We start from the raw sequence: 17,790 nt of genomic DNA on the forward strand, positions 1-17,790 counted from the left end.
AGATGCAATTTAGTGGCTGAACAACAACAACAACATCACTATTTATATCTTTTTTTTTTTGAAGCATCATAATGCCTTGAAGTCATTCTAAGAATCCTTGCTTGTGTCTGGGTATTAGCTTGAGTTAAGCTGGGAGCTCTAGGACTAAAAAGGTCAAGTCTCATTATGAGCACCATATAGCTGTCCCTCTCTGTGATCCTGCATTTCCCTGGAGTCCCACAAATATGTGTGTGTGGCAGGGGAGAGTGGGGGTGTTGATTAGATAGAGAACCCTAAACCAGAGTCCTGTAAACTTGTCTCAGAGATTCTGTCTTTTCCCCTCTGTTTCTCTCCTCTTTCTTTACCACTTATCAAAAGCAACATTTCTCTTGAGGATCAAGCCAGTGTTTCTCCCCAGTGAGTTTAGGGTCTTGGAAAACAAAAGCCAGAAATGAGATATTATCTTCAATCAATACCTGCTTTTGGCCTTACAACACAATTCCTTCAGAATTAAGAAAACACAAATGCCTACCTACCTTCTTGAAAGTCAGAAGAAAAACTATTAGTATAGAAAAGCATGAATTAACACCTCAATTCATTAATATTTTATATGTTATCAATATTATTTTTAAGAGTTGCTGCAGACCACTTGTTCTCTGCCTGTGTACCATGTGGAGGGAATTCTTGCCCACACCCAGAGTTCTTGCACCTAGATTCAGGGATCATGTGATTACAATGAAAGTCCAGTGACACTTGGAAATATCAGGGGTGTGGAGAGACAGAGTGTCTTTCTCCCTCAAGTGATGGAGGAAGAGAACGCATCATTAGGCTCTATCGATCTGCCCATGTCCAGCCTGTATTTGACCGACAGGGAACAAACAAAGGTGCTGCAAATATAGACTTTCCCCGACTGCCTCTAAATGAGTGAGGGCCTCACTTTTTGTTTTCATCATTGTTTTGCAGCCCAAATATCTTCCTGGCTTTCAACATGGAGCTTTCCTTCTATCTTCCCCAGTATAGAGTCACCAGAAATTGCTTCTGACTTTTCCCTGTTCTCACGCTTTAGTATCTTTGTGATTTCACCAGGAAAGTAGTGTTTAGAGCATATAATTCACTCATCCAATGAAGAGAAAATGAGCTTAATGAAATCAAATACTAATATCCCAGAAGTTAAGAGTAACTGCTTTAAGCTGTAATACTAGGCGAAAAAAGATGGGTGTTAAATAAGTAGAGATGATGATGATGGTTACCATGCATTGCATGCTATTTATGTGCTAGGCACCGGGCTAACTTTTGCATGCATCATCTCATACACACCACATGGAAACTTTTTACAACACATATGTGCTAATGTTTTCTTCATTTTACAGATGATGTAACTGAGGCCAAGAGACATTATATAACTTGCCTAAGGTGCCATAGATTATAAGCGGCTATTGAAAACTAGCCTAAATCAGTTTATTCCTTTCACTCTTAGGTACTTTTTGTAGATAATTGTAGCTAGCTATTACTGGTTAGTGATGGATGATGCTTAGTTCTTTCTGCACAGCTTCACTACCAGCTTATAGAAGCAAGATCACCATATGTATAATGCAACCCAATGTTCCATACTTACTTAGACATATAATTGTTAACATTGGTGCAAAATATTTATACAACTTGTTCTGTACTTTTTTTTTTTTTATAAATTTATTTATTTTAGTTGGGGGCTAATTACTTTACAATATTGTAATAGTTTTTGCCATACATTGACATGAATCAGCCATGGGTCCACATGTGTTCCCCCTCCTGGACCCCCCACCCACCTCCCTCCCCATCCCATCCCTCCGGGCCGTACTTTTAATAAAGGCTTATTCTTTGTGCTCTGACTATAACTTGCAGGAAAATTTCACTCTGACAATAAAATTCTGAAGCGGGATTCTTTTTTTTTTTTTTTTAATTTTTAAAGTTTTTTTTTGGCTGTGCTGGGCCTTCATTGCTGCATAGGCTTTTCTTTCGTTGTGGTGCATAGGCTTCTCATCACAGTGGCTTCTCTTATTGTGGAGCATGGGCTCTAGGGTGCACAAGCTTCAATAGTTGAGATACAGGGGCTCAGTAGTTGTGGCTCCATGGCTCTATAGCACAGGCTCAGTATTTGTAGCACATGGGCTTAGTTGCTCCTCAGCATGTGGGATCTTCCCAGACCAGGGATCGAACCTGTGTCTCCTGCATTGGCTGGTGGATTCTTTACCCCTGAGCTATCAGGGAAGCCCCTGAGGTGGGATTCTAATACCTTTGTAGCTGGTATCAGTCAACAAGAAACCTCTGAATTAAGGGGATATAGGACTACTTAGGAATGAAGTCACACGTGCCATCTCTAAGAGTGAAGAGCTATTTACATCCTTATAACCTTTCTATGGGGAGCATGTGAGTTTCCACAATAGTATTACCAGTACAAATGACTTGACTATCATTGTGACTGTAGAGGGCCCATTCTCTAATGAACTAATCTATGAGTAAAAACTCACTTCTAACGTGCTCTGGTAATTGACAAGGCATCTGGTGGTGCCCACCCTCTGTAAGGACAGCTAAGGCACCTACAGCAGCCACCCCTGGACCGTGGTCTTTTTCACAAGCCTGCTGACCACTGTGATTAGGGCAAATAGTTGAAGCTAATGCTTACACAGTGTCACACAGTAGCAATTACAAGCAGCTGAAAGTTTTCATTTCACTGTTTGGATTCCTGATTTTGTGTTTGTCTCGCTCAACGGAAACATAAACTCTGTGAGAAGATCTTGGCTTTTTGTTTCACAAGAATTTCAAAACCTGTAATAGTCTATGGAACACGGCAAGCATTTAATAAACATACTTTTAATTTGTTGAATAAATAAGTGAGCAAAAGGAGAAGCTACTAAGGTCAGTCTTTTCTATCTCAATGTGAATCTATGAAATGAAGTCAGTCAGCTTCTAGATAAGATCCATAGTCTTTTACTGCAGGTTGCCTGTCTAGGGACCTGATGCTGAGTTAGTCTGGGGCAGTTAAGAACTTGAACATAAGAATAAAAGTAGCTGTTATTACAAGAACTTACTGAAAGAAGAGGTTGTGTGCATGTGTACGTGTGTGTATGCTCAGTTGTGTCCGACTCTTTGTGACCCCATGAACTGTAGCCCGCCAGGCTCCTCTGTCCATGGGGTTTTTCAAGGCAAGAATTACTGGAGTGGATTGCTATTTCCTTCTCCAGGGGATCTTCCCTACCCAGGGCTCGAACCAATGTCTTGGGTCCCCTGCATTGGCAGGTGGATTCTTTACCGCTTCAGCCACTTGGGAAGCCCAAATGAAGAGATTAGAAAACATTAAATGTTGAGAGGTTACAATAGACACATGTAATTTCTATGCATCCATTGGGCACAACTGACATTGTCAATTCAGTTTTTTTTTAACCATCTTATAGTGTGACAGTGCTTGCTATTTAATTCATTTAATATAAGTGAAAACTTAAAGCACTACCAGGGAATGATTCAGTTGTGTCTGGAAACAGAGCTGTCATTTTGGAGTTATATCCTAATGCATGAGTAATAATAATACGGTATATTCTTTAGCATTTTCTTCATCATTCTATCATTTGGACCACTAAGGAGTATTTCATATTAAGTAACCTAGAGTCATTTTCCATAATGTATCATATTAATAATATATGTCAGGTAAAAAAAATAAATGCATGCTTTAACATGGTATCTCATTGCATTAGTAAATTACTCTTCCACTTTCTGATAAGCAATGAATGGATTTTATTTAGTTCAGATAGAAGAAGGTTACTTCAGGAAAATGGTAGATGCCAAATTTATACATTTTTCTCTCCACCAAAATGACCCTGGAGGGCCTTCTCCCTGCACGTGAGAATCAATCTTGATTTTAAGGGGGATCCTGCGGAGTTTGAGAATTGACCTGATTTTCCAGTGATGTTTCCTTATGTTCTTCTGAGGTTTGCCAAGATCACCCTTGTCTCTCATGAGCCACCTATCAGTAACAAACTCTACTGATATCAAGTTGTCAATGAACAGCCAACAAGAAGGCTTGTCCAGCCTTGAACCAAATGAATCTCTCTAGGTGTGTCCAACACAGTGAGCACACACACCCTGGCCCCCTTCTCTCCATCAGCCTCTGCTGGGCTTCTATCTACATGACTTGGATCTCGGCAGCAAGAATTCAGAGAGCTCCTTTCTTCCTCTGCTTTTCAGATCCAGTTGCCAGTACACTCCAGCTGTGGTCTTATTGCAAACGAGTGCTTTAGGAACTTTTATTTATCCTTCATGGGTATTTATTACATTTTTTTTTTTTTTGGAGCCAAGAAAGGTCATGTCCGTTTTGCCCCTGTAGAAACAAGGTTTGTAGTTTTTCTTCAGAAGGCAGCAGCCTGGAACAGATGTGCTTCACTGATGCACACACCTTCCTGTGTCCAGCAACACAGATTTAAGTTGGATTGGCTTTAAATTGGATTGTCCTTGACAGGGGACAGGTTAGAACATTTCTTTTGGAAATGTGTTGTAAAATCCTGTCCTATACTTCTCGATTTTCTTCCATCCTGTCTTCTTCCCTGGCTGTTCAAAACATACATCCAACCTCAGAACTAGTCCATGCCTGGGGGCTACTTCTGTTTAAGTAAAACCTGATAAATTTTGGCCTCATACGGGTTTCTAATCAAACTGTTAATAACTGTAATACCCTACCTGCCTTTTCTACCTGGTGTGAGGGACTGAAGAGCATACTCAGTTTGAGCCCTCACTTGTCTATTTCCAACTTCTCAGACAGAAATTGAATTCAGTGAGAGTCCTTTCAGTCATTTAATGACTCTCACCTTTCCCCAGTTAACCAAAGCAGAGACAGCCTAGTCCTTGAATACTTATTCTATGCTTCATCCCAGTATTTCACCCACCCACTCCAAAATGCAGTTTTACTATAACCTAGCAATTCATTCATTCATTTGCTGATTCATCAGTTTACATAGTAAAATCCTATTAGGTGCCTGGCTCTGGGCTAAGCACTGAACCCGAAGTTGTGAACAAAACAGATATTAACCCTCTTCTTGGGACCTGACATTCTAGTAGGAGAGGGACAGACAGTACTCAAATAAATATGCAGAGATATAATGTAAATTGATAAAGACCACAAATGAAAAATACAGAGGGCTCTAGAGAATACAGTAGGAGCGGCTATTAGAGCATGTGTCTACCATTATACTGTTTTCATGTTATCACATTTGAGCTCCTTGAGGTTAGGGCCTATTTTTTTTTTTTAATATATCCCCTCCACTTTTATCCATGATTAGAAAAGTATCTAGCAAATAGTTACACGTACTTGTCCTACACTCACCTGTTCCACATGTCTCTTAGGCAAGGGACGTCTTTGTAACCCTTGAAACACCTTGAAACACCCAGCACAGGACTTTATATATAGTTGGTTATTGACAAAGTTTATTTGAACATAATTGCATTTTTAAACATTCTGCCATATTTTTGTTTTAGTGATTGCTTGTACTGTTTTCCACACTTATTCACCTTAAAAGGTAACAGTTTTCCCTCAATTCACCAATTAGTTGGAAGGACTGAGGTGGCCCAGGGCCTTTTGAAAACATACCCACACAAGGGACGGATTTAAAATTTCACAATCATACAATTATTCAAACTCTTTTCAGTTTGAAATCACTAATGTGAGTCATCTAGGGAAAAGATTATCTTCCTCTGAATGCTTAATTAAAATTTTCACCCAGGCATTTCCAATAATTTTATTTCAAAACAAGCTTTTCTTTGTAAAACCAAAGGATAGCAAGGTTGGGGGTGAGAAGAGAGGAGATATGAATTGGTTCCTGTTAACAAGCCTTAATGTAATGAAGCTAGGAAAACTGCCTGGTGGGCGGTCAAATAGAGTCAAGGACTGAGCTGAAGTCACATTAGAAAGTTTCCTTCTCTGGATGGAGTTGTTTTGACATTAAATGAATGTCAGATACATTCAAGCTTATTTTTAAAGTGAAGTGAAAGTTGCTCAGTTGTGTCCGACTCTTTGCAACCCCATGAACTATCCAATCCATGGAATTCTCCAGGCCAGAATACTGGAGTGGGTAGCCTTTCCATTCTCCAGAGGATCTTCCCAACCTAGGGATCGAACCAATGGTCTCCTGCACTGCAGGTGGGTTCTTTACCAGCTGAGCCACAGGGAAGCCTTGTGTTTTTAACGGGGAAAATAAATAGAAAGGTTTGAGCTTTTGTTTTGCTTGATTTTCCATTTGCTGTTGCTGTTGTTATTGTTTTTTCATTCCAATATCTGTATGTGTCACTATGGTGGGGAGGAAGGGTTGAAAGTGGAATGAAAGTAATCCAGGAATCTTAAGGAGAAAAACAAATGTAGTAACGCTGTTTATTCTCACAAAAAGAGTAAGGTATTTCAAGTGGTTTCTACTTCAGCATCAGCCAAACTGTTCAGCTTTTAAACTTTTATTGTTTTTTTTTTAAAGTAGTTTATTTTCTATTTTTTAACTTTACAATATTGTATTTGTTTTGCCATACATTGACATGAATCCACCATGGGTGTACACGTTTTCCCCCTTTATAAGAGAAACAGTAATATTATTCACTCTCTGTATTCTCTCAAAATCCTAATTCAATCAAATGGACTTCTCAACTCAAGTATTCTGACATTTTAACATCATACATTTGAACCTACACTAAAGCATAGAAAGAAGTATTTTCTGAAGCACTGCAATTCCTTTCTCCCTTACATCCCCAGGGCAAGTATGAGGAAAAGAGTAATTTTATGTTCTCATGTGTTTCTCTACTTTGAGGAAGTGAAATATGATTTTCTATAAGCAGTGTTATAAATGGAAGTTGATTTCTAGATTATCTTTCAAAAAGACAATTTTAAATAAAATTAGATAAAATTATACAAGGGTTCTGATTCACTCTGGTTTTAAAAGGCTTTTGTAGGATGTCTTGGAGAATTTAACCACCGTTTATAGACAGTATTTTTAAATGAGTAAATGCATCTGAAAGAGTTAGCAAAGAAAAAGTTGAAACGGGTTTATAAGATAGGATGCCACCTCTTTGAAGGCAACTTTCAATAATTTTACCTCTTTCCAGTCTTTCATACAGAATTTGCTGAAGGTTGCATACTATACAGAGGTCCCTCTCTCATCCACCCTTCTATCAGGAAGAGGAGACAGAGTGAACAGACTTCATCAATACTGCTTTCTGCTCTCTCCAATTACTTTACACTCAGGCAACCCAGAAGCACTTTTGCATCCCTTCAAATGGACTTCCCTAGTGGCTCAGTAAAGAATCAGCCTGCAACGTGGGAGACTCAGGCTCAGACCCTGGGTCAGGAAGATCCCCTGGAGAAGGGAATGGCTACCCACTCCAGTATTCTTGCCTGGAGAATTCCACGGACAGAGGAGCCTGGAGGGCTACAGTTCATGGGGTCACAAAGAGTTGAACACGACTGAACTTTAAACACTTTCAAATGATATGAACATTCTTCTCTTCCTACCCTGGAAGTCCCAGCCTTTTCTTGTCCACCTTGCTAACTGCTATTCCACCCTTGCCCTTTCTGAGAAGCCCTCCTGGCTCTTCCTTGTGCGCACTGGGGTTCTCCACCAGTGCTCTGCTGCTTTCTTCTTGAACAGCTGTTTGTGATTGTTCACAAGCTTGAGACGTCAATAGGCTGCTGCTGCTGCTGCTGCTGCTGCTAAGTCGCTTCAGTCGTGTCCGACTCTGTGCGACCCCATAGACGGCAGCCCACCAGGCTCCGCCGTCCCTGGGATTCTCCAGGCAAGAATACTGGAGTGGATTGCCATTTCCTTCTCCAGTGCATGAAAGGGTAAAGTGAAAGTGAAGTCGCTCAGTCGTGTCCGACTCTTAGCGACCCCATGGACTATAGCCTACTAGGCTCCTCCGTCCATGGGATTTTCCAGGCAAGAGTACTGGAGTGGGGTGCCATCACCTTCTCTGTAGGCTGCTAGCACCTTGCAGGTAAAGGCAAAATTCTCTGAGTGTTTGTTTTCTGCATACTGATGACACAGTAAACATGATCAAGGAGCAAAGTAGTAATGAATAAACAAAATTTTAAAATGTTCAACACCTTCATTCTAATAACTTCGTGTCCAACTTACTCTTTCACTAGGCAATCAAACACAAATATCTCTCTGCCTTTTACAAAAGCAAGTGGAGCAAAAGAGAAAAAGAAATAGAAGTTGAGAGGGGGCAAAAACAAAACACGAGAAACGTTCCCTGGTGGTTCAGATGGTAACGAAGCTGCCTGCAATGCAGGATACCTCAGTTCAATTGGGAAGATCATCTGGAGGAGGGCATGGCAACCCACTCCAATATTCTTGCCTGGAGAATCCCCATGGACAGAGAAGCCTGGTTGGGCTGTAATCCATGAGGTCGCAGAGAGTCGGACACAAATAAGCACAGCACAGATAATCTTTATCTAAATATTGGTGAGTGAACTATTGGGTCGAGTGAAACAATTGCTTCATGCCTTCTCCTATGGTCAGAAAGTGAGGGGCATATGGAGCCAGGAGGAGAGGTATCCTGGATGGAACTCTTCAAGGTCTAGATAGGTTATCCTGTCTTGATGGAAAAGGTGAGTCATGTTTCTGGTTGTAGTTCTACACACTGGACAGCAGAGGGTAGCCACACATACTGCATGCATTTTCTCAGCCAAATACTGTTTTCTTCCTTCAGATAAATATAAAACTGGCAGTTCTTGTCTCTAGAGGTAGAATATGGAGGAAGTGGATGTATTAATTCTTAGTAACATGTGGGAAGTTTTTGAATGTTTTACTTTGGTACTCAAAGCTAGGGAATATGGCTTGAATTTGGCTGGAAAAGAATGATTGTGTAGTTGGAACTAACTTTGAAAAAACAGTATTACATGCCAAAGACTGTTCTAAGTGATTCACATGCATTAATGTATTAAATCATCACAAAATTCTATGAGTATGGTGAGTGTTGCGAGAGGGCATCAGAGGGCAGACACACTAAAACTGAAATTACAGAAACCTAGCTAATCTGGTCACACAGACCACAGTCTTGTCTATCTCAATGAAACTAAGCCATGCCGTGTGGGGCCACCCAAGAAGGATGGGTCATGATGGAGAGGTCTGACAGAATGTGGTCCACTGAAGAAGGGCATGGCAAACCACTTCAGTATTCTTGCCTTGAGAACCCCATGAACAGTATGAAAAGGCAAAAAGTTAGGACACTGAAAGATGAACTCCCCAGGTCAGTAAGTGCCCAATATGCTAATGGAGATCAGTGGAGAAATAACTCCAGAAAGAATGATGGGATGGAGCCAAAGCAAAAACGATACCCAGCTGTGGATGTGACTGGTGATAGATGCAAAGTCCGATGCTGTAAAGAGCAATATTGCATAGGAACCTGGAATGTTAGGTCCATGAATCAAGGCAAATTGGAAGTGGTCAAATAGGAGATGGCAAGAGCGAACGTCAACATTCTAGGAATCAGCGAACTAAAATGGACTGGAATGGGTGAATTTAAATCAGATGACCATTATATCTACTACTGTGGGCAAGAATCCCTTAGAAGAAATGGAGTAGCCATTATGCTCAACAAAAGAGTCTGAAAGGCAGTACTTGGATGCAATCTCAAAAACGACAGAATAATCTCTGTTCATTTCCAAGGCAAACCATTCAATATCACAGTAATCCAAGTCTATGCCCCGACCAGTAATCCCAAAGAAGCTGAAGTTGAACGGTTCTATGAAGACCTACAAGACCTTCTAGAACTAACACCCCAAAAAAGATGTCCTTTTCATTATAGGGGACGGGAATGCAAAAGTAGGAAGGCAAGAAACACCTGGCGTAACAGGCAAATTTGGCCTTGGAGTACAGAATGAAGCAGGGCAAAGGCTACTGGAGTTTTGCGAAGAGAACGCACTGGTCATAGCAAACACCCTCTTCCAACAGCACAAGAGAAGACTCTACACGTGGACATCACCAGATGGTTAACATCGAAATCAGGTTGATTATATTCTTTGCAGCCAAAGATGGAGAAGCTCTATACAGTCAGCAAAAACAAGACCGGGAGCAGACTGTGGCTCAGATCATGAACTGCTTATTGCCAAATTCAGACTGAAATTGAAGAAAGTAGGGAAAACCCCTAGTCCATTCAGTTATGACCTAGATCAAATCCCTTATGAGTATACAGTGCAAGTGACAAATAGATTCAAGGGACTAGATCTGATAGAGTGCCTGATGAACTATGGACAGAGGTTCATGACATTGTACAGGAGACAGGGATCAAGAACATCCCCATGGAAAAGAAATGCAAAACAGCAAAATGGCTGTCTGAGGAGGCCTTACAGATAGCTGGGAAGAGAAGAGAAGTGAAAAGCAAAGGAGAAAAGGAAAGATATTCCCATCTCAATGCAGAGTTCCAAAGACTAGCAAGGAGAGATAAGAAAGCCTTCCTCAGCGATCAATGCAAAGAAATAGAGGAAAACAATAGAATGGGAAAGACTAGAGATCTCTTCAAGAAAATTAGAGATACCAAGGGAACATTTCATGCAAAGATGGGCTCGATAAAGGACAGAAGTGGTATGGACCTAACAGAAGCAGAAGATATTAAGAAGAGGTGGCAAGAATACAAAGAACAGTACAAAAAAGATCTTCATGACCCAGATAATCACGATGGTGTGATCACTCACCTAGAGCCAGACATCCTGGGATGTGAAGTCAAGTGGGCCTTAGAAAGCATCACTATGGACAAAGCTAGTGGAGGTGATGGAATTCCAGTTGAGCTATTTCAAATCCTCAAAGATGATGCTGTGAAAGTGCTGCACTCCATATGCCAGCAAATTTGGAAAACTCAGCAGTGGCCACAGGAATGGAAAAGGTCAGTTTTCGTTCCGGTCCCAAAGAAAGGCAATGCCAAAGAATGTTCAAACTACTGCACAATTGCATTCATCTCACATGCTAGTAAAGTAATGCTCAAAATTCTCCAAGCCAGGCTTCAACAATACGTGAACCGTGAACTTCCAGATGTTTAAGCTGGTTTTAGAAAAGGCAGAGGAACCAGAGATCAAATTGCCAACATCCACTGGATCATCGAAAAAGCAAGAGAGTTCCAAAAAAACATCTATTTCTGCTTTATTGACTATGCCAAAGCCTTTGACTGTGTGGATCACAATAAACTGTGGAAAATTCTGAAAGAGATGGGAATACCAGACCATCTGACCTGTCTCGTGAGAAACCTGTATGCAGATCAGGAAGGAACAGTTAGAACTGGACATGGAACAACAGACTGGTTCCAAATAGGAAAAGGAGTATGTCAAGGCTGTATATTGTCACCCTGCTTATTTAACTTATATGCAGAGGACATCATGAGAAACCCTGGGCTGGAAGAAACACAAGCTGGAATCAAGATTGCTGGGAGAAATATCAATAACCTTAGATATGCAGATGACACCACCCTTATGGCAGAAAGTGAAGAAGGACTAAAGAGCCTCTTGATGAAAGTGAAAGGGGAGAGTGAAAAAGTTGGCTTAAAGCTCAACATTCAGAAAACTAATATCATGGCATCTGGTCCCATCACTTCACGGGAAACAGAAGGGGAAACAGTGGAAACAGTGTCAGACTTTATTTTGGGGGCCTCCAAAATCGCTGCTGATGGTGATTGCAGCCATGAAATTAAAAGACACTTACTCCTTGGAAGGAAGGTTATGGCCAATCTAGATAGCATATTTAAAAGCAGAGACATCACTTTGCCACCAAAGGTCCATCTAGTCAAGGCTATGGTTTTTCCAGTGGTCATGTATGGATGTGAGAGTTGGACGGTGAAGAAAACTGAGCACCGCAGAATTGATGCTTTTGAACTGTGGTGTTGGAGAAGACTCTTGAGAGCCCCTTGGACTGCAAGGAGATCCAACCAGTCCATCCTAAAGGAGATCAATCCTGGGTATTCATTGGAAGGACTGATGTTGAAGCTGAAACTCCAATACTTTGGCCACCTCATGCGAAGAGTTGACTCACTGGAAAAGACCCTAATGCTGGGTAGGATTGGGGGCAGGAGGAGAAGGGGACGACAAAGGATGAGATGGTTGGATGGCATCACCGACTTGGTGGACATGGGTTTGGATAGACTTCAGGATTTGGTGATGGACAGAGAGGCCTGGCGTGCTGCAATTAATGGGGTCGCAAAGAGTCGGACACGACTGAGTGACTGAACTAAACTGATGTGCTATTTTATTAGTCTCAATATCTAGGCAAAAAACTAAACATTAGACAATTTAAGCAACTTGTAAAGTCTAGAATCAAACTGATGCTTATTCTTCTTCTCATGTTTTATATAAGCTCGCTTAGCAGAACATTCTCAGTTCAGCCATAATGTTGTGCACAGCTGAGTTCAGTCTGCTATAGTGTGGTACCTGAGTTGGTTTATGCCAGACAGTGGGTCCCAGGGAAAGAAGAGAAGCAGAAAGAACTGAAAAGGAAAAGACACTGTGGAAGTGACCAATAGTTCCAAAATCACATTTACTATACTAAACGAACCTACGATTGAATATCTATGATTTTATAAAGTTATACAGTATATTTGCTTTTTCTCCATAATATCCATAATTGCTAATCTCATGGATTTTATATTTTTTAATTGCCTCAGCACTGTCTTCATGTGAATGGACGAAGAAAGTATGTTTATAGTAACACAATTCTATCAGACCTCAACATGATATCACATTCCATTATAGCTCTCTGAGACTTTGATTATGATCAGCATTGACTAGGAGATAAATGTTAGCAGATTTGTAAGGAACAAAAATCAAGATATGTTTAGTTCACTTCGGCATATTTTTGAAAGTTGAGTATGCTGCCAAGCTCCGTGCTATGCACAGGAGTTAAAAGGTATTTAAGACTCAATTCCCTCCTGCAAAGAGGTCCTATGTCCAGCTTGGGAAACAGACACGTAAGTCAGTAACCATAATGCAATATGATAATTGTTCAGTCGCTAAGTCATGTCTATATCTTTGCAATCTCATGTACTGTAGCCCGCCATGCTCCTCTTGTCCATAGGATTTTCCCAGAAAAGAATACTGAAGTGGCTTGCCATTTCCTTCTCCAGGGGATCTTCCCAGACAGGGATCAAGTCTGCATTTCCTATACTAGCAGGAAGATTCTTAACCAATGAGCCACCAGGGAAGTCCTGCAATATGATAAACCATATCTTAAAAGCATGAGTGAAGTGCTAAGGTGGCAGTGAAAGGATACCTTTTGGGTCTCTCAATATACAATGGCTTGTCATATGGATTAATTTTTAAGATCTGCTTGGCGCTTTATGAATTCAGACGTGAAAAAGTGATGAGTAATTTAGGAAGTCAGTTTTGAAACTGGGCATAAAAAGAGTTGTATTCTAGGATGGAGAAGTGCCCAGACTTCTGACCACATATATTCACTAAAATGTTGAAGACAGAAAGGAGTAGTATAATGCTGTTACAGTCAGTCCATTGATAATGAATACTCATCTACTGAAGGCTTACTGCACATAGGGTACTACTACAAGAACCATTGTGGAACAATGGGCAAGTGGTTGCAAAAAATCAAATGCATATAAAAGAAGAACATTTTGTAGAGAATTAATCATAAAGCAGAGTAATTTAACTTTGTAGCTGGAAATGGCTAAAGGAAACATCTAGGTTAACTGTCATTTTACAGATGAGGGAACTGAGGTCTGGCAATTAAAAAAAAAAAAAAGATTACCTTTTTCCAAATGTTACATGTCTAATTAGAGGCAGAGCTAGGATCAGAGCCCTCAGAAGACTGGTAGGCAATACAGTGAGTTGCACTTGTGAATTTAAAATCAGATAGCTTGGGGTCAAGTCCATTTCTATCACATACTGGCTGGGTTATCTTAAGTTATTTGAATTCTCTGTCATTAGTTTCTTCATCTGTAAAGTGGGAATACTATAGTATCTACTATATATAATGTGAAAAAATACATATGAAACAATTGATATTAAAATGAGATAACACATATTATCCAGGGGTGTATTAAGAGCTTGATAAGTGTTATTAGAACTTATGTATGCCAATTTCTATTTTAGTATTCTTTCCACTACCACAGTGAAATGTTTTTTTCTTAATTTTTGTTTCTCTGGCATAGAAAGAAATCTCCTTTTTAGATCTCTATGCTCATGCAGTGTCCTTTTCCCCTCGTATGTCTCTTTTTTTCAGGGCCAAGGAGATTAAGATAAAGTTGGGAATTCTCCTCCAGAAGCCGGAATCTGCCGTTGACCTTGTCATTCCATACAATGAGAAGCCGGAGAAGCCAGCCAAGACCCAGAAGTGAGTCATGATTATGTATTCCACTCTCTACCTCTGGAGGATGGCTATTCTTCAAGTGGAGAGAAACATCCCTCTGTAGAAATACCTCCTTAAGTGACTCACCAAGGAGCATAAAAGTCCTCAGAGAGTTGGTTTTTACTGATAAACAGGATTTTTTATTTTTATTTTTTTACACTCTCCTGTATATGGAGCATAATATTGCTTACTGGCAGGATGCTTAAACAAAAAAAGATAAGACCTCATCTTGGGACATCGTTGGAGACATGGGCCATATCTTATAAAATGGCATCAGCCACCTCATCAGTTATTTCTGACACAAAAGTATGGTTAAAAATACCTGTTGACTTGCTGTCCTTGGATGAGATGAGCATTCTTGATCCAATTAATTATGATGAACCCGCTCAGGGAATATCCAAGATGGCTTCCTCAGCCGGGAGATATAAGCGGGAACAGTTCCCTCAGGAAGAGGCTGACATCAAGGCAGACAATTGAGTCTAATAGTTTCTTCTCCAACACATTCTCCCTTCAAGGCCCAACAGAGGAAACGAAGACCGTTCCTTGGTGCAGGAATGAATCCTTGACCAGATGCTTCTATTTAAAGCACCTCAAACAGTTCTTCCCTGTTCAGTTCAGTCGCTCAGTCGTGTCCGACTCTTTGCAACCCCATGAATTGCAGCACGCCAGGCCTCCCTGTCCATCACCAACTCTCGGAGTTAACCCATACCCATGTCCATCGAGTTAGTGATGCCATCCAACCATCTCATCCTCTGTCATCCCCTTCTCCTCCTGCCCCCAATCCTTCCCAGCATTGGGGTCTTTTCCAATGAGTCAACTCTTCGCATGAGGTGGCCAAAGTATTGGAGTTTCAGCTTCAACATCAGTCCTAGTCCATAATTAATATTTCTATAGGACTTCTGCAGTCCTCTCCCACCACTCCTACATACGCCTATTTATTTAGGCATGGAGGGAAACTATAATTCCAAAGATTCAAGATGTTATGGCAGTGAACTTAATCCACAATTTCATTGACATTACTGTAACTTAATATCACTACTCACAGCATTCACGTTTACTGTTGGTCCACTAACTACACAGCCCATGACTGACTAGACAAATACACTCCATCTTCTCTTTAAAACAACAACACCCCTAAAATCAAGAAAGGAAAGTGAAAAGAAGAGCTAAATGTATTCAAGACCCTTCACTCTACTACCTAAAAGCTTTGCAGAGATCACAGAAGTGTGGTAAAAATAGAGGAATGCCTTTGAACCTCCATTTCTTTTAAAATTTAACATTTATGTAAATTGGCCAATCTTCTCTCCAAATGACCTTTACACTAATTTAGCTGGATTGGTTGGGAGCTAGAGAGATGGGTTATTCCTTTTAAAAATTTTTTTCATCAATCTAAGTGGATATTTCCACTCTCCTTTTATTACTTCAAAGTGATCCCAAACCGGAAGTGAGGCATAATTGAGTTTTCTGCATTTAGCAAAAGGGGAGTTAATTTAATGTGGAGCAACAGGAACCAGGCACTGGGAGACAATAAGAACCATATTTCATTACAGCAGAAGATCAAAAAGTCTATTTTGAAATAAACAATGTGGAGGTTATTGATCTGTTGGAATTAACTTTTAAAAAATAAATATAGTGCTACATTTCCTGCTTTGATTCTTGGCTTTAGTATCCCACATAGATACTTGAATTATTTGGCTGAACAGGGATTCAGAGAGAAGCAGTTTTGGGAGAAAACCTGAGGCTGACATTTACTGGATTATTTTCTTCTCTTGTCTTCCAGCCCCCTTTTTCTTCTAGAAGTTTGAATTGTTTTGGAAAAAAATCTTTCTTATCCCTAGAGAATATTTGTATGTCTCTTACTGCATTTTTAACAGTGACCACTACAAAGCTTTCCCATCTTCTGCCAAACTCCCAAACCCCTTTCACCACCTTATATTTGGCACATTTCCATGCCTTTCAACTAGCAGGAGAAGACTGTGTTCTGCATGAGCTCAACTGATCTCTGTTCTCCTCACTTTCAAGATTCTCTGTATTTTTTTCTTTTTACCCACGTTCTTCTCAAGGAGAAGAAAATAAGTCTCAGAGGAGAAAATAGACTTTCTCCGGATGGAAGGTATTTTTAACTCCTCTCATCCTTTAAAAAAAGCAATCCCTTTAAAAAAAGCATTTTCTCTTTTTTAAATATAATTTCATTCCTCTCATTAGAAAAAAAAGAACGAACCATTGGAAAAAAGTGGAAAAAAACGTTGCCTATATCCCTCCTGCCCAAGGCCAGCTTCCATTACCATTTTAGTACTCTTAACTGCTTTTTTTCCCCTCTGCATTGTTTTCCACTAGAACAAACAAGTACCATGCTCCACTCTGGAAAACATGCACCCTGCCCCCTCAACCCCAAGCACTTCACCTCTTCTATTCCTATCCCTTTCTTTTGCTTTCATTGGATAACTCTAGGAATAGAAAGTCACTGCTTTCCATTTCTTCTTTAACTCCCTTTATCAGGTCTAAACCTTACTACTTCACTGAAACTGTTATCATTAAGGGCTAACTCCTGACTTGTGGGCTGAATTTGACTGCACTCACCAGTTGAACATCTTAAATCTCTCCTCCTTAACTTCTAACTTTATATTCTCTCCCTACACTCTCTCTTTCCAAGGGCTCCCACTTTTGCCCATCTTCAATATGTGAGCATCCCCTAAGACTCCACTATAGGTCCTCATAATGAACAATAAACATGTTATGAAACCATGAAAATATAGTTTACAGTAACTGTTATCATGGCTCATGAAATAATCAATTGCCAAATGCTCAGGAGATGATGTAGATATTTTTATAGTTTATTTTATATTCTAGATGTTCCTTTTCTCTCTGTCAAGGTCATTAATTTTTAACTACATTTTTGTTATTGTTTTACCACTTTGTAACTCTAGAATGACCTGTACATGTAAACAGTCCTAGCCTGTGCATAGGGGACAAAAATTACAAAGTGTTGTCCTACACATACTCCAGCCTGGTAAACTGCAGAGTGAGCTTTATTATGAGGATTAAAGATGGATGCACAATATCTGATCCATGAATACACATCAAAAAGTGGCAGGTGTATTTATTTGTATCCATCCACGGTGCTCAGGTCACTGTTGGTCCTGGGGTGAAAGCTCGATAAATGTCTATGAACTTGAAGCTGGACATGAGCAGACATATTGCAGGAAAGAAGGGAGAGTTGAGCAGACACTTAAATGCCAATAAATAACCTGGGTCTCATTTTTCTTGTCAAGAGCAAGAACATTCAAGTTTAAATATGTGCCAGGGACAATGTAGATTTTTTTTTTAACGAAGAAAATAAAAAAGAAAACCACCAGTACTTAGAGAAAATAAAATATTCTCCCATAGTTCTAGTTAAGGAAGTGCCAGAGTTGCTTATAGCTATAGTCTTGGCTCATGGGGATAAAATATTTGTACTCTAAGTTTT

General features: G+C 40.1%; 1 protein-coding gene across 1 annotated transcript in view; it reads left to right on the forward strand.

The window, feature by feature from the left end:
- The window catches only part of RGS5 (regulator of G protein signaling 5), a 62,157-nt gene that overhangs the window by 21,532 nt on the left and 22,835 nt on the right, over positions 1-17,790 (forward strand). Inside the window, exon 2 of the mRNA XM_081495439.1 lies at positions 14,199-14,309. Coding sequence (XP_081351565.1) covers positions 14,199-14,309 — 111 coding nt within the window. The remainder of the gene's footprint in view (positions 1-14,198; positions 14,310-17,790) is intronic.

Source organism: Giraffa tippelskirchi, chromosome 5, assembly GCF_054371585.1.
Source record: "Giraffa tippelskirchi isolate mGirTip1 chromosome 5, T2T-mGirTip1v1.2.pri, whole genome shotgun sequence".
Lineage (NCBI taxonomy): Eukaryota > Metazoa > Chordata > Mammalia > Artiodactyla > Giraffidae > Giraffa > Giraffa tippelskirchi.